Here is a 24,065-nt window from a genome sequence, read left to right on the forward strand (position 1 = left end):
TTATATGCCGCCTCTCTCTACCACTTAAGGAAGAATAAAACCGGCTTACAATCACCTTCCCTTCCCCTCCCCACAACAGACACCCTGTGAGGTAGGCAGGACTGAGAGAGTTCACAGAGAACTGTGACTGGCCCAAGGTCACCCAGCTGGCTTCATGTGGAGGAGTGGGGAAACAAATCCAGTTCACCAGATAAGCCTCCGCCACTCATGTGGAGGAGTGGGGAATCAAACATGGTTCCCCAGATCAGAGTCCACTGCTCCAAACCACCGCTCTTAACCACTACACCATGCTGGCTCTCTGGATATGCCAGGGGTTGAACTTGAGACCTTCTGCATGCCACAGTCCCTCCTCAGTAGTAATAAAACTGCCATGGGTCATTTATGCATGGGAATTTTACCTGAGGTTTGTTGCTTGCTGGACCCACACTTTCTTCCTTAGAAGCTATGCACCAGCAGTCTCCAAGCTCAAAACAAGAAGCCCACCCCTTGAAATGCCGCTTTGTGATTGGCTGTAGTTCTTTCTTTGAGAAAGAAGTCCCTCCCCCCGCGAAAATCCAAGTGCCCAGCCAAAATGCATTTTAAAAGACAACAAAACAGAACACCCTAAAAGGAATTGGGGGGGACGACCCAATCCTCGTTTTAAAAGTCCATTCTTCTGCCCAGAAAGAACTCCCAGGAAGCAGGAAGCATTTAAATCCCTGCCTCTTTACACGCTGCTTTGTAATTGGCTGTGAGAGAAACCAAGCGTGTCCCGCGCTTTCTCTTATGCATGGGGATTTCACCCGGGCTCAGCTCAGGGGAGAGGGAAGAATCGGGTTAAAAGAGGAATGGGAAGTCCAGGGATTTGTGAGGGCTGGCAACGAGGTCACCTCTAATGGACGGAAAACTCATGCATAACTCCAAAAAACAACCAAGTCAGACCAGGGGGCAAACATGAGTGAAAGTACCCATGCATAAATGACCATAGTCAACTATTAATCTCAGTAGAACATGGTCTCTCACGAGACCTACCATCTCTCTCAGAATGAAGACAAATAATTATTACCTCACTGAAGGCAGGATGTTAATAAAAACTATAACCTCCTACCCCTGGAAATCCATAGCAAGGAACTCGTGCGAGTCATTTTTTACCTTTGACTTGCAGCGTGGCAGAGGTCTGTTGGTCCCCTGAATCACAGGTGTAGTCCCCGGCGTCCTGGGCTTCCACGTCATAAATCAGAAGCTCCGCAAAGTTCCCTTCTTGCCTGATCTCGTATTTGTCACTAGACTGAAGTGCCACTTTCCCTTTCTTCCACACCACTGAAGCCATAGGCTTGGTCAGCTCACAGCACAATGACACTGTGTTCCCGGCCTCGACCTCCTTGTTTTGGAGACACCGTTTGAAAAGCACGGGGAGGGCTGTAAGGAGACCCAAGTACAAGAAAGCACTTGTTTGCAAAAGGACAACCCAAAAGCAAATTATAACCAACGTGACCAATTCTGTCTTAATTTGCACGCTTACTAGATGAGGAGGAGGAGAAAGAAGGAGAAGGAGAAGGGTTGGTTTTTAAATGCTGACTTTCTCTACCACTTAAGGAAGAATCAAACCAGCTTACAATCACCTTCCCTTCCCCTCCTCACAACAGACACCCTGTGAGGTAGGTGGAGCTGAGAGAGTGTGACTAGCCCAAGGTCATCCAGCTGGCTTCATGTGTAGCAATGGGGAAACAAATCCAGTTCATCAGATTATCCTCTGCCGCTTATGTGGAACAGTGGGGGAATCAAACCCAGTTCTCCAGATCAGAGTCCACCACTCCAAACCACCGCTCTTAACCATTACACCATGCTGGCTCAAGTCGAAGAGGTTCCTGTCAAAAAGAAGTTTCAGAGGGTAGTTGTGTCCAGTAGCAACACAGAGACCAACAAGATTTTCAGGGTGTAAGCTTTCAAGAGTCAAAGCTCCAGGAAGCCTCAATTTGTCTCAGAGCCATGCAGGGAAGGGAGAGGGAGTTTAACTCTTCAACCTCCACTCCACTGGTATCTGATGAAGGGAACTTGGACTCTTGAAAGCTTATCCCCCAAAACTCTTGGTGGTATCTAAGATGCAACTGGACTCAAGCCTATCTGTTCTACTGCAGATCAACATTCTCTGTTGCTCCAGAGACTAGGACACGGAGTAATGGATTTAAACTAAGAGAAAAGCAATTCCACCTAAACATTAGGAAGAACTTTCTGACGGTGAGGGCTGTTTGATGGTGGAATGCGCTGCCTCGGAGGGTGGTGGAGTCCCCGTCTTTGGAGGTCTTTAAGCAGAGGCTGGATGGCCATCTGTTGGGAGTGCTTTGATTGTGGGATCCTGCATGGCAGGGGGTTGGACTGGATGGCCCTTGTGGTCTCTTCCAACCTTGTGATCTTGTGAACATGGCTTCCCTCTGAAACGATTTCCGATACATGCCTTTTAACGCAGGGGTTACTAACTCAGGAAAATCATCTGAATTTTGAGGATAGGCTTACAACCATGGTAGGAAGTGCCACATTATGCTATGACTAGGCAATCAAAGGAAATGTTCTCACCTTTAACCTTAAGCCTGGCTGTGGTTGTCCTATCAGCAGTGTTGCAGCTGTATTCTCCCGAGTCTTCAGGGATCACGTCACGAATTGTCAAGGTGTGGGCATTTCCTTCCACCTTGATTTCAAACTTCTGGCTAGGCTGGATCATGGAGGAACCTTTCTTCCATTCCACACGGGTACCGGGCTTGGAAACCTCACAGCGGAAGATGATCGTGCCATTCTCTTCTTCTTCCTTATTCTCCAGCTGCTTTACAAAGATGACCGGAGAAGCTGTAGAAAGGGGAACAGAAACCTTGGCTGTTACCGCACTAGGTATTCCCAGCAATGTATCAAGAGTTTGGAAATGTTATAAAAAACATCACTTTAAAAGGGTTTTTGGATGCCACGGCTAAAAAATGGCTGGAAGACGTCTTCACAGCTAAAGAGGCCAAACAAAGTGCGCACAGTATTTTTTTATAACAGTTTCAAACTCTTAATACATTGGTGGGAATACATAGAAAGTGCTAACAGTATTTTTTATAACATTTTCAAACTCTTAATACATCACTGGGAATCCCTAGTGCGGTAACAGCCCTTGACTGTACTGACAACTATCAGAGTATCACTCAGTAAGCAGTACATTATTCATAAGGCTTTGCAGACAAATTTTTCCCCCGCCTTCAACTTTGTAGGTAGAAATTTTCTGTTATGATAGGCTCAAAATGTTGAGGATTGCTCCCTTCCCCAAAGGTATGATTTGAAGAAGAACAAGAGTTGGTTTTTATACCTCACTTTTTCTCTACCGTAAGGAGTCTCAAAGCGGCTTACAATCACCTTCCCCCCCCCCCACAATAGGCACCTTGTGAGGTAAGTGGGGCTGAGAGAGTTTGGAGAGAACAGTGAATGGCCCAGGGTCACCCAGCAGGCTTCATGTGGAGGAGTGGGGAATGTGACCCGGTTCTCCAGATTAGAGTCTTAACCACTACACCACGCTGAAGTGAGCAAACTGGGCAGATATGCAGAGCTGTGTTTCATACGGATTGTTTCTTCGAACTGATTATTAAGAACTTGGTAGAATTTAAAACATTCCAACAAGGGCCAAGATAACAGAAGACAAGGTGACCCCCAGTTGGTGGACCTAGGTTAGGGTTGGCAACCTCCAGGTATTAGCTGGAGATCTCCTGCTATTACAACTGATTTCCAGCAGACAGAGATCAGTTCCCCTGGAGAAAATGGCCACTTTGGCAATTGGACTTTATGGCGTTGAAGTCCCTCCCCTCCCCAAACCCTGCCTTCCTGAGGCTCCACCCCAAAAACCTCCTGCCAGTAGTGAAGAGGGACCTGGCAACCCTAACCTAGGTTGTCTCACTTACCCTGCACAGTCAGCCGGGCCTCGGACGAATGCTGACCCACTCTGAAAGTGACCACCCCAGAGTCTTCCAGCGTGACCTTCCGGAGGGTTAAAGTGTGAAGTTTCCCTTGAACCCCAATTTCGTTCATTTCGTTGGACTGGAGAGGTACCCCTCCCAGACTCCACTGCACATCCTTGGCCTTCTCCCGAGAGACCTTGCATTGAAATATGGCATCTTCGCTTTCAAACAAGGTGATGTCTTTCAAGGCGTCCGCTATAGTGGCTGGTGGTTCTAAACAGAAATGCAAGAACTTTTTCAGATTCTTTTCCATTCCTTGACGAAGCTGCACGAAAACTGCGTAGGGGCTATAAAAACCATTAAAGAATTTGTTTCCCTCTTCACCATTTTGTCTCCTTGCCTTTGTTTTGCCTTGGTGTGGCCTCCCTCTTTTTTTTCTTTTTATCATGGCTCATAACACCCTCTGTCTTGCAAGAGGTCACTCCAAACTAGGGCTGCCAACCTCCAGTTGGTGGCTGGTGATCTCCTGCTTTTATAACTGATCTCCAGGTGACAGAGATCAGCTCCCCTGGAGGAAATAGCTGCTTTGGAAGATAGTCTCTATGACATTGTACCCCACTCCCCTTACCAAACCTCACCCTCTTCAGGCACACACACCCCCAAATCTCCAGGTATTTCCCAACTCCAAACCCCCACCTTTCACTAGCAGAGATGCAGTGGTATTCTGGTCTCCGGTGTCACAAGTGTACTCCCCGCCGTCGGAGGCGCTCAGTTTGCAGATCATCAGTTCCGCCACACCTCCAACCTGCTTCATTTTGTACTTGTCACTGGGGCGGAGCAGGGATCCCGCTTTCTTCCACTGCACGGGAGCGCCATGTTTCGAGATCTCGCAGCTCAGGGAGACCGTGCCGCCCTCTTCAGCCTCCTGATTCTCGAGCGGTTTAATGAAAAGCACTGGCAAAGCTAAACATGAAAGAAACAAACACCATGCATGGCTATTGAGCATCTGTTCTGAGTCACTGTGCAGATGAGAGAGTTCCCTTACTTAGGAACTCCAGTTTGGTCCTCTCCTTCTAGGAGCAACTAGTTCAGAATGTCTCTGAATGCAGCGACTTTATGTGTGTGCTTGAAATATAAGGAGGACAATATTTCCAGTTGCTGGGGTTGGGGCAAGGACACGGGATAAATGAATTATTTATTGTTTGGTTAAAACAAAATTGGACTGTGAAGAGCTCCAAAAGGATATCTTCAAACGGGAGGAATTGGGCATTAAAATGGCAAATCAGATTCAATGTGAGTGTAGAATCATAGAATTATAGAGTTGGAAGAGACCACCAGGGTCATCTAGTCCAAACCCCTGCACAATGCAGGAAATTCACACCTCCCCCCACACCCCCAGTGACCCCTACTCCATGCCCAGAAGATGGCCAAGATGCCCTCCCTCTCATCATCTGCCTAAGGTCACAGAATCAGCATTGCTGACAGATGGCCGTCTAGCCTCTGCTTAAAAACCTCCAGGGAAGGAGAGCTCACCACCTGCTTTCCGCGGCCTGCCAAATAATCTCTGCATGCAAAGTCACTCTGTTGAGGGGGTGAAAGATATCCCTTTCTCACCTTTGACGAGCAACGATGCCGTCGTCTGCTGGTCGCCTGAGTCGCAAGTGTAGTCTCCCGAGTCCTCGGGCTGCGCATTGTGAATGAGAAGCTCGACCGTCACGCCCTTCTGCCTCATCTCGTACTTGTCACTGGCTCGCAGTTTGGCCGCGCCTTTGCTCCACTTCACGGCCACATTGGGTTTGGAGACCTCAGCCCGGAGAGTGACCGTCAAGCCTTCTTCCACTTCTTGGTTCTCCAGCTCAGCTTCAAAAAGGGCTGGAAGGGCTGAGAGAGACACAGGGGAATTGAAGAAGAACCGTGAGCTGGTGCTACTAGAAATGGAAAAGCTCTGGGGAAAAATAACAGTGTTTTTCCCGTAATTGTTCGGGAGGGGGGGGTAGAAATTTGGGGCAAAATTGAACACATGAACACATGAAGCTGCTTTTTACTAAATCAGACCCTTGGTCCATCAAGGTCAGTACTGTCTACTCTGACTGGTGAGGTCTTCCACACTACCTACTGCCTGATCCCCTTTTAAGCTCGAGATGCACATGGCTCTGTTACCCTAAAGGTCCAACATGGGAACCAATAGGGCCCTTTAAAGTTTAGAACAAAAGACAGTTACAGGAAAAGATGTACAGGATCATGACCAAACAGAAGATGGTTCCTTTCCCGCTTAGCAAAGCCCCTACCTTCAACAGTGATCATGGCCATGGTCTTCTCATTTCCAATGTCACAGGTGTATTTGCCAGAGTCTTCCGCTTTCAGATCATAAATCTTCAAGGTGTGTGTTGTTCCTTCTTGTTTAATTTCATATTTGGGGCTTGGAGAAATCACCTGGGTGCCTTTTTTCCATGTTGCTGAGACATTGGGCTGGGAGACATCACATTTCAGGATGGCCGTGCCGTCCTCTTGGAGCTCTTTGTTCTCTAACTTTTCTTTAAAGAAGGGAAGCGGTGCTGAAAAAGTACACATGAAGGATTTTTAAAAACAGAAAGGAACTAGCAGAGATTCTGATCTCGGTTGCATCCCTCTGCCTCATGCAGGAGCACACAAAACAGTGGGAATCTGGTCATGTTTACACATGAAGGACTGGATCTCGAGGGACTGGATCCTGAGCATCCTCTCGGTTTCATGAGATTTGGTGTCAAATGGGGACTCTGCCGCACATTTCCCTTCAAATACTATTATCTGAATTTCAAAACCTAAAAAAAAGATCAGGCTGCATTCCAAAGCACAAACCTGACACTGATAGTTCCCTCCCGGGGTGAGCTCAGATTTTTTGACATCAATAACTCTTATGACAGTTCAAACCTGGCGATAGTTGTGACCCACTCATTATATTTACTTGTCTTCTCTCCTGTTTGAGTTCATCTAGTGCAACTGAAGTAGGGGAAAGTGGTACAGCCCGATCTCATCAGATCTAAGAAGCTAAGGAGGATTGGTACTTGAATGGAGGACCACCAATTAAGGCTCTGCAGAGGAAAGCAGGGGCAAACCACCTCTGCTCCTCACTTGCTTTGAAAGCCCCTTGCTGGGGTCATGTAATCATAGAGTTGGAAGGGGCCATACAGGCCATCTAGTCCAACCCCCTGCTTAAAGCAGGATCAGCCTAGAGCATCCCTGACAAGTGCTTGTCCAGCCTCTGCTTAAAGACTTCCAGAGTGGGGGAAACTCACCACCTTCCTAGACAGCCAATTCCACTTCTGAACTACTCATACTGTAAAATATTTCCCCTAATATCCAGCCGGTACCTTTCTGCCAACAGGAACAGCTCCCTGCTTTCCTCTAAGTGACAGACAGCCCTTCAAATACTTCAAGAGAGCAATCCTTTCCCCTCTCAACCTCCTCTTCTCCAGACTGAACATTCCCAACTCCCTCAGCCTTTCCTCATAGGGCTTGATCTCCAGGCCCCTGATCATCCTCGTCACTCTCCTCTGCACCTGCTCCATTCTGTCCACATCCTTTTTGAAGTAGGGCCTCCAGAAGTGTGCACAATCCTCCAGGTGTCGCCTGACCTCTGCTTCTCACATCCACATGCCTTAAAAACCCTGTGCTAGGGACACCTTAAGTCTTGGATGGCAGACCACCAAGGAAGACTGCAGAGGCGAGCGATGGCAAACCACCTCTGCTTCTCACATGCCCTGAAAGCCCCTTGCTGGGGTTGCTATAAGCCAGCTGCAGCTTCACATGTATGTATGTAATGCTACTGGCTTACAGCTAATATCAAGTTGAGCAAAGCTGCAAAGGATAACATTGGTGGGTAGTAGCCAGCCAAGCAATGCTGCATAAGGGACCCATCGTAGGGAGTAGATCTTTGTAGCAATCCCCAGACAGTGTGTTTTTCATTACCTTTCACTGTGAGCTGCGCTGTGGAGGTGTATGGTCCAACTCGGAAGGTGACAGCTCCCGAATCCTGCTGGGTGACCTTCCTCAGCCTCAGGGTGTGGACCCTGCCTTTCTCCACCGAGATCTCGTTCATCTCGTTGCTCTGGAGGGAGGCGTCCTGCAACTTCCACTCCACATCCCTTGCGTTGTCGTGTGAAAGTTTGCACTCAAAGGTCACGTCTTCGTCCTCAAAGACCTCCGCATTCTTCAGACCCCTGATGATGGTGATGTCCAGTCCTGCAAGGGCCACACCATCCATCCATGAAAAAGAGGGAAAATCAGGGAGCAAAGTCCATGCGCTATGAGATACCCACTGTTTTGTTCTGTGCACACAACAAAAACTATGAGGGTGAAAATGCATGGTCGCTTTAGCCTCCTTTATTCCCTGTTTCAGCCAGGATTGAACACATGCATTCCGCCGAACGTGTGTTTGATCCTGGCTGAATCCTAGCTGAAACAGGGAATAAAAGAGGCTAAAGCGATCGTGCGTTTTCGCCCTGAGAGTTTTGCAATTCCAGAAGGAACACCGAATTTGGTATCTGGCACAGATTTCAACACCCTAAGAATCTTCTTGGACAAAGAGCAGGGAAAAAATATGACAAGTAAGTAAATTTTGCCTGATCTGGATGGGCTAGCATGATCTTGTCAGATCTCAGAAGCTATGCAGGGCTGACCCTGGTTAATATTCGATGGGAGACCTCCAATGAAGTCCAGGGTTGCTACATACAGGCAGGCAAACCAGCTCTGTTAGTCCTTGGCCTTGAAAACCTTATCCGGTCACCATAAGTCATAGAATCATAGAGTTGAAAGGGACCACCAGGGTCATCTAGTCCAACCCTCTGCACAATGCAGGAAATTCACAGTTACCTGCCCCACACACATCCCTGGTGACCCTTACTCCATGCTCAGAAGATTGTGATTTGACAGTGCTTCCCACCACCAAACAATACATTTTCCTGACCTGGATGGCCCAGACTAGCTGGATCTCATCAGATCTCGGAAGCTAAGCCATCTTCAAGCTGTCATATAGAGGATGGTGCTGAGTTGTTTTCTGTTCCCCAAGAAGGTCGGACCAGAACCAACGGGTTGAAACTAATCAAAATAGTTTCCGTCTAGACATTAGGAAGAACTTTCTAACAGTTACGGTTAGTCCTTGGATGGGAGACCGCCAAGAGAGTCTGAGGCAGGCAATGGCAAACTACCTTTGGTTGTCTCTTGCCTTGAAAACCCTGTGGGGTTGCCAGAAATTGGCTGCAACTTGATGACACTTTCAACCATTAAAGAGGTTCCTTCATTATTTAAGGTTAGGTTTCAGCCCTAGTAGGTGAGAACTAGCAAGGTCCCTTAGGGCACACTTAGACAGCTGTTCACCAAACCTTTTTCTTAATCAGCAAGTGAGCAAATTTTAAACCTTGGAGTTCACACAGGCTGTTTCAAAGAGTCTAGTGTGTACTCTATGACATCACTACATTATCATGCAAATCACTGCCCGGGGTTGTTTTTCTAAATTTTGCTGCATTGATTGTTTAGTAATTAAGAACATATCACAGACTTCTGGTACAAAAGCATCCAGATGAGGTAGGCCTAGAGCAGAAAAAAATAGTAAAATAACACTGTCTCTTACCCTTCACCGTCAGAGTGGCAGATGTTGTCTGATCCCCAACAATACACGAATATTCTCCACTGTCTTTAGGTTCCAGATTGTGAATGAGCATCTCACGGACAGTACCTTCTTCTCGGATTTCGTATTTAGAACCAGATTGAAGAACCACGCCATCTTTCCGCCATTCCACTGTGGCCTTCGCCAACGTTACCTCACAACGCAACTTGGCTGTCCCGCCTTCTTCGGCTTTCTGGTTCTTCAGACATTGCTGGAATTCAGGCTTGAGGGCTGGGGAGTCAAAAAAAAGGTTGAGGAAGGCAAAAGCATTCATGTTTGCCAGAAGAGGAACCTATCAACTGTTCCAAGACCCCGGAGCCGTCACTACTGTAGAACAAAACCCAAGAGGCAAAGAAAGCCAGAAGTGGCAAGAAGGGACATTTTCTTCAAGTTGACACTAGACAGTTTACTGCAGTGTGAAGAACTTTTACCATGGCCTATATTGTGAGAAAGAAAGGGCATCCCCAATGTCCAGTGAAGATACGTAATTTAAAAGTGGCTAATTATAAATGGTACACTGACGTTACGTTATTTGTAAGGGGAAACAGCACCGTTGCTTTAATGGAGACAAATTAACCTTGAAACAAATGCCGAAGTGTGAAAATTTCAAATTCGATTCAAGAGACCACGATTAAGAAACATGCCCAAACTTCAATGTTTATGAATTTCCAAATTACCAACATTTCAACAGCTGGAATTGCATATGAAATACCCGAATATCCATGATATTAAAGAACTTCAGTTCTTTAAGAATAAAATCAGAAAGAAAAACAACCAAGGTTGCCGGAAACTGATTATGTAGTATTATCACAGAAGCGGGTTCATCACTTGATTGCAACATTAAGAGGTCTAACTTTAGCATCACATATAGCACTTTCATCCCACTTAATACGACTTCAGATGCAGAGTTTTCAGTGACAACAATATAGTGAGCGTACTGGCGTAATTCAAGTACTATGACAATTCGTATACCACGTTGTCATCAGGTATGGCCATAATCAAATGATGCATATGTATTTGTAGACCCGACCATAGGTTTTAATTTAAGTATCTACTTCAGCCCTCCCATACACCTAAACTTCTCTGCCCTTTATTGATTAGCCTAGGATTCAGCTGTCAGTATATACATTGGCTGGCTCGACTTCGAACATTTTACCGTTAACTGTTAACACCGCTGTGGTTTTCTGGTCTCCACATATACAGGTGTAACTCCCAGCGTCCTGAATATCTAAATCGTGGATCACCAGTTCTGCGACTGTATCTTCCTGTCTGATTCGGAATTTGCCACTTTCAGCTAGCTTCACGTCTTCCTTCATCCACTCCACGGGAGCATCCTTGGTAAGCTCACAACGCAGCATGGCTGTTCCCGCTTCGGTGGCTCCCACATCCTTCAATTCTGTTTTGAATCGTGGTGGGAGGGCTGCAGAACACAAAATAAATGTATGGGTTCAGCATTGTGAGTTGGATGTTGTGACTGGAGGGGATGTGTGGCAGGGATGAGTGAGAAACAGGAAAACGAGGTGGACAGTTTGTACATAGGTTTACTCCTGCGTCTGCTGAATTTGAATGGAACGACGTCCATTGACGTGAGCAGGTGCTGGAGTATATATAACCACAAAGAGGAAAGAGTAAGACAGACAGACAAAGTGATCTCTGCATGCTATTTCTCAACGAACAATGGACATCAGAAACGTAATGGAACCTGAAGACAGACAACAGAAATAGGACCACAAACATTCAGACATAACCGCTATCTTCAGGAGTGATGTGAAATGGAATAACGGTGTTTAAGGCTGGCGGTAAGGTAGCATAAGCAAGGGTATACGCTCATTCAATGTCTTCTGCAGAACATGATTTTACCATGGACTGCTAAGGTGGCTGTCGTCTTGTGGTCTTCGCAAGCACAAGTATATTCTCCGGCATCCTTCAGATCCACGTTAGAGATCACCAACTCAACAAACGGTCCATCTTGCCTAACAAGGCACTTTCCACTAGGTTTGAGGACTTCGTGCTCCTTCTTCCACTGCACTGAAGCACCGGGCTTGGTCAACTCACAACGCAAAGTGACCGTTTCGCCTTCTGTGGCTTCCTGAGCGCGCAACTCTCCTTTGAAACGGGCAGGCAAGGCTGGAAGGTGCGAGACAGAATTCAAACGCAGAGAGTTACAAACCAGAGGAAAATTGTGAGAGGAGGGTTGTCGGTGACAACAGAAGGGGCAAAGAAGTCAGTAAAAGGAGAAGCACTCTGAAACAATAAGGAAATTTACCTTGATGCAGTTGTAAACCAAAAAGAAGAAGAGACACCACCCCTTTTATACCACCTTAGGATTGGTTAGATTAATTTTATTACAAATTTCTGTCTCTGGAGTTTTGGCGCTATTGAGGGGCATTATTGGGCTATTTTAAATTGTATTTTAAACTATTTTAATGGGTTATTGTTTTATTGTGTTTTTAGACTGTGTAAGCGGCTCTGAGCCCGACCTTCGGGTTGGGGAGAGCGGGGTAGGAATGTAATAAATAATAATAATAATAAGAAGAAGAACAGTTGGTTTTTCTATGCTGAATTTTTCTACCATTTAAGGAGAATAAAACCAGTTTACAATCGCCTTCCCTTCCTCTCCCCATAACAGACACCTTATCAGTTAGGTGGGGATGAGAGAGTTCGGAGAGAACTGTGACTAGCCCAAGGTCACCCAGAAGGCTTCATGTGGAGGAGTGGGGAAACCAGCCCAGTTCTCCAGATTAGAGTCCACCGCTCTTACCCACTACACCATGCAGGCTCTTGGTGGAAAGCCACCAAGGCATTTTGAAAAAGGGTGAAACAAATTCACAGAGATCTATCGACAGCTATAAACCATGATAGCTTTAAAAAAAAGAACCTTCATGCACAGAAGCTCTATAACTCTGAATTCCAGACGTTGGTACAGCATAGGAAGACCATTGCTTTCATGCCGTGTTTGTGAGTTTCCTAGAGCTATCTGGTTCCTTTATACTACCTAGTTCCTCTGCATGTCTATCCTGCTGGTGATTGCAAAAGTCATTATTTCACTGGAGGAGGGGCAAGGAAATGAATCTACCCTATATCACTTTAAACCCAACAGAAATAGGAACAGACAGGTTGTATATGTGAGGTCCATGCTAAGGGACTCCAACTCTGGTCTCATTAGTAATAAGCACGTTGCAGCCAGCCATGCAGCATGGGTCCCATTTACATGACAGTTAAGGGCGGAAAATGGTCAGGGAATGAAGGAAGTATCTAATGGGAGAGAGAGATACTGAGGACACAAAGTCATCTTCTTGGAGCAGGTCAGGTGAAACCAGCAGGATGGGGAAAGTAGGCAAGTAATTCATCCAATTCCAACAGTAAGGAATGTGGGAAGGATCAGTGAAAGGGATTAAGGAAAAACAAATGCAAGTGCAGGAATCTGTTTCCAAAACTGTTACTCCAGAAGGACAAGGTAAAAACCAGATGGGTTTTCAAGTATTCTTTACCATTGACTTTTAAGGTTGCGGTGGTCTGCTGGTCTCCACAAACGCAGGTGTACTGCCCCGCATCTTTTTCCTCTGGATTGTGGATCACCAGCTCAGACATGACACCCTCCTGGTTGATCGTGTATTTCTCGCACCGCCTGAGAACCAGATCTCCCTTTCTCCACTCAACCAGAGCCATTTTGGTTAGTTCACACCGCAGAACAGCCACTTCACCTTCGGTGACCTCTCGGTTCCCTATTTCTTCTTTGAAAAGGGCAGGCAAGACTGAGGACACAAAACATTAGCATTTATCTGGGGAGGGATCCTGTGCAAAGGGTTGAGGTATTTTGTCACCCTACGCAAGGCACTTTCGTTCTCTCCTGGCCCTGCACCACCAGCAGCCATGTGGTGCCACTGCGACAGTGGCTCAGTTTGGATCTGGACAGTGACGGCACAGGTCCAGGAGGTGATGCTATTCTACTCCTTCGCTACTGTTGGCATGCACTGGCATCCTCCTGACTGCGCCACCCCTAACAGCTGGCTTGGGTGGTTCGGGTGGAGCCATGGCAGAAGAGACACCATTCAAATTAAGAATAAAACAAAAGAACGCATGAAATGACCCTTAGTTATAGACAGATTTGTCTGACATTTTTCAAAAACAGAACCTCTCTTAGTTGTTTCAACAATAGAGACAACAAACGGGGACCTGCAAGGAACCTGCTGGCCCCTCACCTGTAGAGGGGAACTATAACTAAGTAAACTGAAAATAGCAAATTTGACAGCAGATTACGAGGCACTCGTTTATAATGCATAGTTTACCATTTACAGTCAAAGATGCTGTGGTTTGCTGGTCTCCACACACACAGGTGTAATCTCCCATATCCTGGAGCTCCACTTCATGGATTACCAGCTCGACATTGACCCCGTCCTGTCTCATGACATACTTCCCGCCGGCTCGGAGCACTTGTTGCCCCTTCTTCCACTGCACGGCTGCGGCCTTGCTCAATTCACAGCACAGCATGGCCATGCCCCCTTCAGTGGCTTCCTTGTTCTCCAGGTTGCTTTTGAAACGAGCAGGCAGAGCTGAGGACCACAGAATGGAAACATTGCAATTATAAGCAACACGAGACAGCTTGCAGGAGGCAACAAGGACAACACATTGGGAGAAAACCGAAGCGTGTACTGTAATTGACAGGTTTTAAAGAAGGATGGCATTAATGCATGGTCCACATCCAGACAGCCAGGGCCAAGGAGAAGACACAGAAGACAATTTTTCCAGAGAACGTATCTCATGGGAACACCACTAAAATGAACTGAGAACCTGCAGTTTATTTCAACAGTGCTGAAACTGGAGACATTGTGACAGGAATTGACCAACAGACAACACAACAAATACAACACCGCAACAGAAATTATATCAATCACACTGACAAATGCTTACAAACAGAAATTAAATCCAACTACAGACTGGCGTACCCTGACTTGAATGGGCCAGGCTAACTCGATCTCGTCAGATCTCAGAAGCCAAGCAGGGTTGGCCCTGGTTAGTACTTGGATGGGAGACCACCAAGGAAGTCCAGTGTCACTAGGCAGAGGCAGGCAATGTCAAACCACCTCTGAACATCTCTTGCCTTGAATAGTCCATGAGGGGTTGCCATAAATCAAAACAAATCAGCTGTGACTTGACAGCACTTCACACACACACACACACACACACACACACACACACACACACACACACACTGGTGTCGATAATGGGATTGTCAGGTGACTCTATATTTAATTTTCTTTACCATGCACAGTTAAGAAAGCTGAAGTCTTCTGATCCCCGCAGAGGCAGGAATATTCGGCAGCATCCTCCAGATCCACCTCTTGAATCTCCAGCTTAACAACCGAGTCTTCCTGGCTCATTCTGTATTTCTCGCTTGCTCTCAGCAAACGGTGGCCCTTCATCCACTCCACGGGAGCAGCCTTAGTCAGCTGACAGTACAGAGTGGCTGTGGCACCTTCCGTGGCATCCTGGCACTTCAGGTCCTCTTTGAAGAGGGTTGGCAGAACTGAGGGATGCAACAGGCAGAGAACTTTAGGGCGCAGACACAAAGCAGAGAGATCCACTCTGGTTGACGTGGCGCAATCTCTCGAGGTTTCACAAGTAGAACAGAGTGGTGCTATCTCCTCTGCATGTTGGAGAAGATATTAGATCTTGTTCAAATGTCTCATTGATCCTTCCCACATCCATACCCAGGACAAAAATGTCCAGATTGGGAGCCATCTTGAAATTCCTGGATGTCATGGCGGCTTTGTGGGTACAAGGTCATGTGTACACCATTTGAAGTTGAAATTATTGCATGTCTTCCCCATGATCCAGGAGATCGCCCACTGGCATTCCAGGATGAATCTGGGTTATGTACACTAAACAGCCCATGCAAGATCCACATATATTTTGTCTGAAAATGCTATCACGAAGATTGCAGCGGGACAGGTGGGTGGAATAACAGAAGTGACTCTGGATAAAGCACCAGGGGAGGTGAGGGGATGTTGGCTGATGCGGACCATCCTGGCAAGGAAACATTCTTATGGATATGATCCAGAATTTGAAGCAGCTATTCGGTTGGACCCTAATGGCAGATACTGTATTGGGGTAGGCCAATGAAAGGTACAGTTCAAAACACATTAGCCAAACAGATTAACATCTCTGAAAAATGCCAACAGGGACAGTGGCTCAGCAGTAGAGCATCCGCTCGGCATGCAGAAGCTCCCAGGTTCGATCCCTGGTGTCTCCAGGAAGGATCAGGTCACGGGTGATGTGGAAGACCTCAGCCTGAGTCCCTGGAGAGCCGCCACCAATCTGAGTAGGTGATGCTGACTCTGATGGACTAATGGTCGGATTCTGTATAAGGCAGCTTCCTGAGTGCTCATGTGTTTAAAAGGAGACAAAAAGCAACAATTGGTGCAAGGGAAATATTTAACAACTAAATTGCCCCTACGAATTTCTCAGCGAATGCGAAACACATAGGGGCAATTTAATTATTAAATATTTTTCCCTTGTACTGATTGCTGCTTTTTGTCTCTGTTTGGTTTGGTGCGGCCCTCTTTCCTTTGGTTCGTCATGTGTTCAAAAGGACAACAAACACACAGTACAAAGACAAACACATGACACAACAGAAAAGGGACGGTAGAAACCAATCCACGTAGCATAAGACGTTTGCTATTACCGTGTACTGCTACAGCGGCGGTGGTCTGCTGGTCACCGCACACACAGGTATAATTGCCAGAGTCCTCCTCGTCAAGGTTCTGGATCACCAGCTCTAACTCAGTGTCCTTCTGGCTCATCTTGTATTTCACGCTGGGCCACAGCAACTTGCCATCCTTCTTCCATTGCGCCGGGGCAGCCTTGCTCAGCTCACAGCGCAGGGTGGCTGCCTCGCCTTCTGTGGCTTGAACACTTTTTAGTTCCTCTTTGAAAAGCACAGGTAGGGCTGAGGAATAAGGAAGGAGCAAAGACACTTAGCAACTTTGTGTCCTATGGCAGTGCATGGAATTAACAGACGGCTATCTTTCCTTGACGACAGTAAGCACATTGGTCAGCAGTAGAAGAGCTAAATTCAAGTCCAGTAACGCCTTAGAGACCAACGAGATTTCCAGGATATGAGCTTTTGAAAGTCAAAACCCCCTTTATCAGACTTGACTAAGGAAGCTTTGACTCTCGAAAGCTTATACCCTGGAAAATCTCGTTGGTCTTTGAGGTGCTCCTGGTCTCCAATCTAACTATTCTTCCTGTTCAACATCTGTCACTCCATTGCCCTCTTCAGCTAAAATGGGAGCATTCCTCTACAGACATGGACTGAAACCATAAAAGTATTCATCTATACTGATCAGACCATTTCTAGCCCCATCCTCCCCCCAAAAAAAATATAATAGAGCATTTTAAAATAAAAATTAATAAAATCCTTTCATGAGGGAACTATAAGGATGCCTAAACAGATTTCAGGACAGCAGTTGTCATTCTTTCGGCCTTTGAAGAACTCTTTCCACATTGTCTGCCACAGAACAAAGAATTGTGGAGTACAGTCTACAGCCCAAACAAGGTTCATACTAGGTTCTGAATAAGACACTTCAAGTGTCACTGACATCCCAAATGACTCCAGAGGATGACCTAGAACACAACGAGCTCCAACATTTAAAGGAAGATCGGTAAAGGAAGGGCCAGCGGTCCTTCAATTTGAAAATTAGTCTTCTCCCTAAGGACCCCCTTGATAAGCACCCAAGGAACCCCAGAGATCCTTAAGCAAAGACTGAGGAACGCAGCTATTTGGCAAGAGCAGGAACAGCAAAGAAGTAAGCAGTGTTGAAATAAAACACTGGAATTCCCAGAGAGTTTGAGGGAAATCAGGCACAACACAGTGGAGAATGTGATTTTAACCTTCTGGAACCAAGCAGCAGGGGAAAATCAGGGCTTTCCAGACCAGACTATTTAACGCAGAATATTCTGATTTACCATGGACGACCAGAGCTGCAGTTGTCTTTTCATCAACACACAGGCAGGAATAGTCCCCAGCGTCTTTAAGTTCTAGACTGTGGATCGCAAGCTCCAAGACCGCACCGTCTTGCCTCATTTGGTACTTGTCACTTGGCTTGAGCGTCTTGTGCTTCTTCTTCCACTCCACCGGAGCGGCTTTCGTCAGCTCGCACTGGAAAGCGACACTCCCGCCTTCCGAAGCCTCTTTGTTCTCCATGCCTTTCTTGAAGAGGGCAGGGAGGGCTGAGAAGTTTGGAAGGAATAGATTGTGTGAATGATAGCCTCTGGCCAATGAAAAGTTCTTGGTACGGATCCAGAAGGATCTGAATCCAGGTGATTTCCATGCTACATTCCATGAAGCGTCTCTTCCTACGCTAAACTGCAGTGTGTTTTTTAAATTTATTTTTTATCATATGATATTAATAAAAACAAAGCATGAAACAAATTACAAAAAGAACTACTGCAAATGGTATAGAAGGATTCAAGCCAAGGTCTCCTTTAGAGATAACATAATAAACATATAATAAAAAAAATATCATTACTTAGAAAAAGGCAAAAAAATCAATAGTGAGTACAAGAGTAGGCAACATATGGTAAGATATGTGATTAAAACTGAGTGTTTTTATCATGAGCAGAGGGAACCTCTGAGATCTAAAGCAATTTTTCCACAATTCTCTTCTAGGATGAGTTAGCCAAAAAAAAAACCCATATAATATAGCTATTATATGACGGGACAAACAGTACATAAAGGAATGTCCCCCCTCATCGATACACAGATGAGAGATAAGACTGACAATAGAAAGACAATATGGCAGAATCACCCATTTTGCAGAGTTACATTTAGCCAAGACCACAACATGTCCTTTTAATGTACTTCTATGCTACCGGCATCCTTGCGGAAACCAAACTCTTGTTATTCTGATTTCTAAATGTTTGGGTTCTTCCTCTGAGCCACGGAAGAGCGGAGACTGTACTCAGTCTATAAGGCCTTTAAAGTCTCTTCTGAACTTACATGCTTCATATCTGCCAACAAAAAACAGAAAACAACACCCTTAAATGTACCCTTCACTGTCAAGGAGGCCGTGGTCTTCCACTCCCCAAATGAGCAGCTGTAATCGCCGGCATCGGCCAGTTCCAAACTGTGGAGAACGAGCTCGGCAACGGCGCCTTCCAACTTCATTTCATATTTGTTGCTCGGCTTGAGCAGCTTGTTGCCCTTCCTCCACTCCACCGGAGTGGCGACCTTGGTCAGCTCACATTGTAGGGTGGCAGTCCCGTCCTCGGCAGCCTCCACGTTCTTTAGCTCCTTTTTGAAACGTGGAGGGAGGGCTGGAGATCGCAAAGAGCAGATTGCAATTCAAAGGTTGAAAGACTCCAGGAGGATTCTCTTATCCACCTAAGTTATTATTTGTATTATGGGCCATCTATCTGATGACCTCGGCAGGAGAGAAAAAATCAGACACACCAGTACTGAATTTTGAATCCCTCGTGTTAGCGAAGAGGGAGGAAAGCTTACAGACAGCCACTATTTTCGTTTTGGGGTCTTGAACGAGACAGCACCTTGCTTTTTACGCTTCATGAGAACATGGTGCTAGAAATTGCCCATCCAGATGTAACTTGATACAATCATAGAATCATAAAGTTGGAAGGGACCACCAGGGTCATCTAGTTCAACCGCCTGCACAATGCAGGAAATTCACAACTACCTCCCTCCCACACCCCCAGTGACCCCTACTCCATGCCCAAAAGATGGCAAAAAATAAATAAAAGCCTCCAGGATCCCTGGAGGAAAATTGCTTCCTGACCCCAAAGTGCCAATCACCACTACCGTGGGCATGCAAGAAAGGGCCACGAGAGCCAAGCACTGATGTAACCCTTCCTGCCCTCCCTCTCATTATCTGCCTAAGTTCACAGAATACGTATTGCTGACAGATGGCCATCTAGCCTCTGCTTCAAAACCTCCAAGGAAGAAGAGCCTTGGTAACTGATAATTAGTTTAATCCCTAAAAAACTTGAGCCTTGAGGCTATGTTGTAACATTTTTGCAGTTTTCACATGGCTACGTGCTCCGCATACAAGATGGAAGAACTGAGCACCCACAGCTTCAATCACTTCCTCTGAACCCCCCACCCTCCCCAACATAGCAGGCATCACACACCATCCCACCTCCTGCCCCCTTTCAGCAAGGCACAGCCAACAGAAGTCTTGGATTCAAAAGACAGCAGACCACCCAGCCCCACCGCTCAGTACAGGGTATGAGAGATCCCTAAATTTTTCACCACAGTAGTGACCCCATGGCCCCAAATCCCTATATATTAAAATAAAAAATATATATATTCACAGTCACGGTCACACACTGTGAGAAAAAAACAACATTAGTGAGACCCTAGAAAGGAATATGACATCACTAGAAGCAGAAATCCACACTGGAATGGTGAATTGTATGGCTATATCTTTCTGTAGTAATGACAGATTATGGTATGGTGCCAGTATCTCATGCATATATGTACATGTAATATTTACCATGCACGGTTAGAGATGCAGAAGTCTTCTGATCTCCACACACACAAGCATAATCTCCAGCATCCTGTTCAGTGACGTCATGCACCGTCAGCTCAGTGACAGTATCCTTTTGTTTCATTTTATATTTGTCACTGGGCTTTAGCTGCTTCCCATCTTTCGTCCACTCCACCAGGGCAGCTTTGCTTAGTTGGCAATGTAGGGTGGCCAATCCACCTTCTGCCACCTCCTGGCTTTTGAGCTCTTCTTGGAAACGGGCTGGCAAAGCTGAGGGACGTAATATCAACAGAGAGAGCGTCACGGCCCTTCTCAGCCAAACCCTGGGAGCAAACCACCAAGAGCCACCACCATGGAAGCCCCATTCAAATCAGCAGAGGCTTTGGAGCAAGTGGCTCTTTGTGGAATACGCCCTATGACTTCTCTTCCTTCAACAACAGAATGGCACATAAACCATGTATAACATTTTTGAAAAAGCTCTATAAAATGCCAAAAAAAAAAAAAAAACCCATCAAAATTACAAAGGTTCCAAAACTTAAAATGGTAGCATTTTAACTTTCAATATAACCTTGATATTTTAGACTTCAAAAATAAATTTGAAAACATAAACATAAAACATAAAAACAGAACATTGGCATACTGAGATTTTCAAAAATGTCAGGGTTTTTTCATATTGGACAAACCAAAAATAATTAAAATGTCACCCCAGCTGTTTGTTGAAATGAAGCCATTCAATATTACATGTTCATACATGCAGCGACTTCATGTCGACTTCATGTTCACACATGTAGCGACTTCATGTCCACACATTCACAGCGTAGTTGTAACATACAGACAGGAAACAGGTATAAACAATTCTAGTCACAGATTTTTTGGAGGGTGGGGAACTAGTATACAATACACATACAAACAAAATATAAATGTAAACACCACATGGAAAAAAAGATTGGATGTACAGTTCTTTGGCTGACATAACTGAATGGCAACTACCCACTAGGGGAATGTTGGCTTTCTTTCCACTTCACTATAAGCCTGCTGAATCAGTATATAAGTTCCTCTAATAAGATGTCACTTTTCACACAAAAAGGTCCTAAGCACTGGTCTCTGTCGGCTCGAGAGTTGCCTAAAAGGCCAACTTTTGAAATGCTTCCATGATCATTCGCCAGTTTTGTTTGCCAGGTAAACACAACTGTGTTCGTTCTGTAAATAAACAGCTATTTCCATTGGAAAGGGGAGCTGTTTGCTTTCTTGCTTGTGTTTAGGGAAGCAAGAGACCCTTGAAACGTTCATAGAAATATTGTCGAAGGTTCATAGAAATGATCGGCCGAAAATGGCCAGGTCATAGAATTATCTTGTGAGATTCGTGTACATAATTTTTCTATAATAGCTCTCATTTGAAACTATTGAGTTCCTGAAGCCAAACTTTACTGTATTCCAAACAAGGTGTTCCTTGAACCATTCGTCAAGAATGTGTATTCTATATTACCAAATGCAGTGACAACTGAACCACTGGATTGAAAGCTATTTCCCAACACAGCCTACATTTGTGAAGCTTAGGTTCCTAAGATTCTCTATAGGTGAAGGTAAAGTGAGCCATTGAGTCAGAACCAGCTCTTGGTGACCCCATGAAGTCCCATCGCGTAGGGCTTTCAAGGCAATAAATAAAGCAGAGGTGGTTCTTGTAGGTTATCCGGGCTGTGTACCTGTGGTCTTGGTATTTTCTTTCCAGACGTTTCGGCAGCAGCTGTGGCAGGCATCTTCAGAGGAGTAACACTGAAGGTCAGTGACTCTCAGTGTCAAATGTGTAGGAAGAGTAATATATACAGTGACTCTCAGTGTCAAATGTGTAGGAAGAGTAATATATAGTCAGAAGGGGTTGGGTTTGAGCTGAGTCATTGTCCTGCAAAGTATTAAAGGTAATGTGCAAATCATTGTCCTGTAAGAATCAAGATAATGTGCTAATGAGGGTGTGGTATGTTAATGTGGAACCATTGTATCCTGAAGTGATCTGTTAACATGTGGAATCCAAGGCTAATCTGCATGGCTATTGTGGACTGTAGTCTGTAGACTGTAGGCAGAGGTGGTTTGCCACTGCCTTCTTCTGCATAGCAGCCCCATCTTCCTTGGTAGTCTCCCATCCTAGTAATGACCATGGTTGGCCCTGCTTAGCTTCCAAGCTCTGACAAGATCAGGCTAGGCTATTAGGCCCACTACAAGATCTTCCATATCAACAAATAAATATTTCTCACAGGGAATAGTGACCACTCAACTACTCAAACATCACAACCATTTGCACTGGGCTAGTGTCTAATTCAGAAAGCAGCTGAGTGGGTCAGTTGCCTTAAAGAGGAACAAGGAATTATCGAAAGATGCTTTCATACAAGAAAATAAGGTAGGGTGGAATAATATGAGATCAGAGCAGCATGAGGGTGCTGGAGGGTGCCACACGAAAAGGCTTTTCAGCCACCATGAAAACACTGGTACACAATTTAGGCTGCTATTCAGCCCAGGGTGACATCATGATCCATCAACTGTAGCACAAGAGATAATTTGTGCAGAAACAAAGAAGGATTCAAAGGAGAAAAATGTATCTAGCTGAAAAGGGCAAAAAAATTAGCATGGATGGTAGATAAGTTCTTGGTAGCTCGGTTCAAGACTTGGCTCGATTATATTGTTAAAAGAATACCATTTGGGGAATGGTCATGGGCTCAGTTGCAGAGAATCTGCTTTGCACATGGAATGACCAAGTTCAATCCTTGTCATCTCCAGTTAAAAGGATCCAACAGCAGGTGATGTGAAAGACCTCGACCTGAGACCTTGGAAAGCGAATGCCAATCAAGAGTAGACAATACTGACTTGATAGGCCAGTGCTTTGACTCAGTACAAGAAAGCTTCATGTGTCAGTGACCTTTTGGACATCGACAGTCAAGCATATGAAAAGAAGGGAAGCAGGATGCTACCAAGAGACACACCCAGAAAGTGCAGCATTCAAGACGTGGTTCAAAGTAAAAGTAATATTAAGTAAAGTATTGGAAAGCACTTCTAAAATTGTAGTGAGCTGCTTTAAGAAACAGCAAATCAAGTTGCACTGGAGATTTTAAAAAACGGTCAAGACCTGTCCAAGAAGAAGTCAGGCTATAAAAACATGCTTCAGGGCATGAATTTGAGTAATGGAACTTTGAAAGTCCTCCATACCTCCAGGTAACGACGTCTTCATTACTGAGGCACCCAAGCTGACAACCAGCCTTCCAAATGAAAGTGCCAACTCAGCATTTACCCCGAAATATCTTTTTGGGACACCAAACACCAGACCCTTTACTGAGACTCAGATGACCTCATTCAGCACATCCGTTCCCCATAAGTCATGCTGCTTATTTTCTTTCTGCCAAGGACCTGTGACCCTTTGCAATGCAGATGGGATCAGCACAAGGATGATAAAGGGGTAAAGTAGTCTGGCTTGGGATTTCTTCTACTGATGTGCTTTCTGGTTCCAGGAATTTCTCCTTCCACATCTGGGTCAGCACTCAAGTGCCAAACGAGAAATACAGGAGCTTCGAAAGCACCACCACAAGCCCTAAGTGCTGTTGCCCCACTGTAGCACACCACTGCATTTCTCCAACATTGTTCTGATGTCACAGATCAATAATGCACATACAAAGCCAGCATGACATCGTGGTTAAGAGCAGCAGACTCTAATCTGGGGAACAGGTTTGATTCCCCACTCCTCTACATGAAGCCTGCTGGATGACTTTGGGCTAGTTCACAGTTCTCTCCAAACTCTCTCAGCCCCACCTACCTCTCAAGGTGTCTGTTGTGGGGAAGGGAAGGCGATTGTAAGCCGTTTTGAGTCTCCCTAAAGGTGGAGAAAAGGAGGGTACAAAAAACCAACTCTTCTTCTTCTTCTTCTTCAGATGTTTATGGCCAAGACACAAGTGAAAAATATGAACTAAAACATTGAGGACGAATTTGTGAGACGCTCTCTGACACCAGACATAAACACATAACACAACCAAAAAG

General features: G+C 45.5%; 1 protein-coding gene across 1 annotated transcript in view; it reads right to left on the reverse strand.

The window, feature by feature from the left end:
* OBSCN (obscurin, cytoskeletal calmodulin and titin-interacting RhoGEF) overlaps window positions 1-24,065 on the reverse strand; it is a 224,709-nt gene that overhangs the window by 127,250 nt on the left and 73,394 nt on the right. Inside the window, exons 42-56 of the mRNA XM_056857144.1 lie at window positions 20,055-20,318; window positions 18,595-18,861; window positions 17,512-17,775; window positions 16,229-16,492; window positions 14,807-15,070; window positions 13,833-14,096; window positions 13,035-13,298; window positions 11,404-11,670; window positions 10,700-10,963; window positions 9,508-9,774; window positions 7,848-8,120; window positions 6,188-6,454; window positions 5,514-5,780; window positions 4,596-4,862; window positions 3,903-4,172 (exon numbers count right to left, since the gene is read on the reverse strand). Of these exons, the coding sequence (XP_056713122.1) occupies window positions 3,903-4,172; window positions 4,596-4,862; window positions 5,514-5,780; window positions 6,188-6,454; window positions 7,848-8,120; window positions 9,508-9,774; window positions 10,700-10,963; window positions 11,404-11,670; window positions 13,035-13,298; window positions 13,833-14,096; window positions 14,807-15,070; window positions 16,229-16,492; window positions 17,512-17,775; window positions 18,595-18,861; window positions 20,055-20,318 (3,993 nt within the window). The remainder of the gene's footprint in view (window positions 1-3,902; window positions 4,173-4,595; window positions 4,863-5,513; window positions 5,781-6,187; window positions 6,455-7,847; window positions 8,121-9,507; window positions 9,775-10,699; window positions 10,964-11,403; window positions 11,671-13,034; window positions 13,299-13,832; window positions 14,097-14,806; window positions 15,071-16,228; window positions 16,493-17,511; window positions 17,776-18,594; window positions 18,862-20,054; window positions 20,319-24,065) is intronic.

This window comes from Euleptes europaea, chromosome 11 (genome assembly GCF_029931775.1).
Source record: "Euleptes europaea isolate rEulEur1 chromosome 11, rEulEur1.hap1, whole genome shotgun sequence".
In the NCBI taxonomy this organism is placed as follows: Eukaryota; Metazoa; Chordata; class Lepidosauria; order Squamata; family Sphaerodactylidae; genus Euleptes; species Euleptes europaea.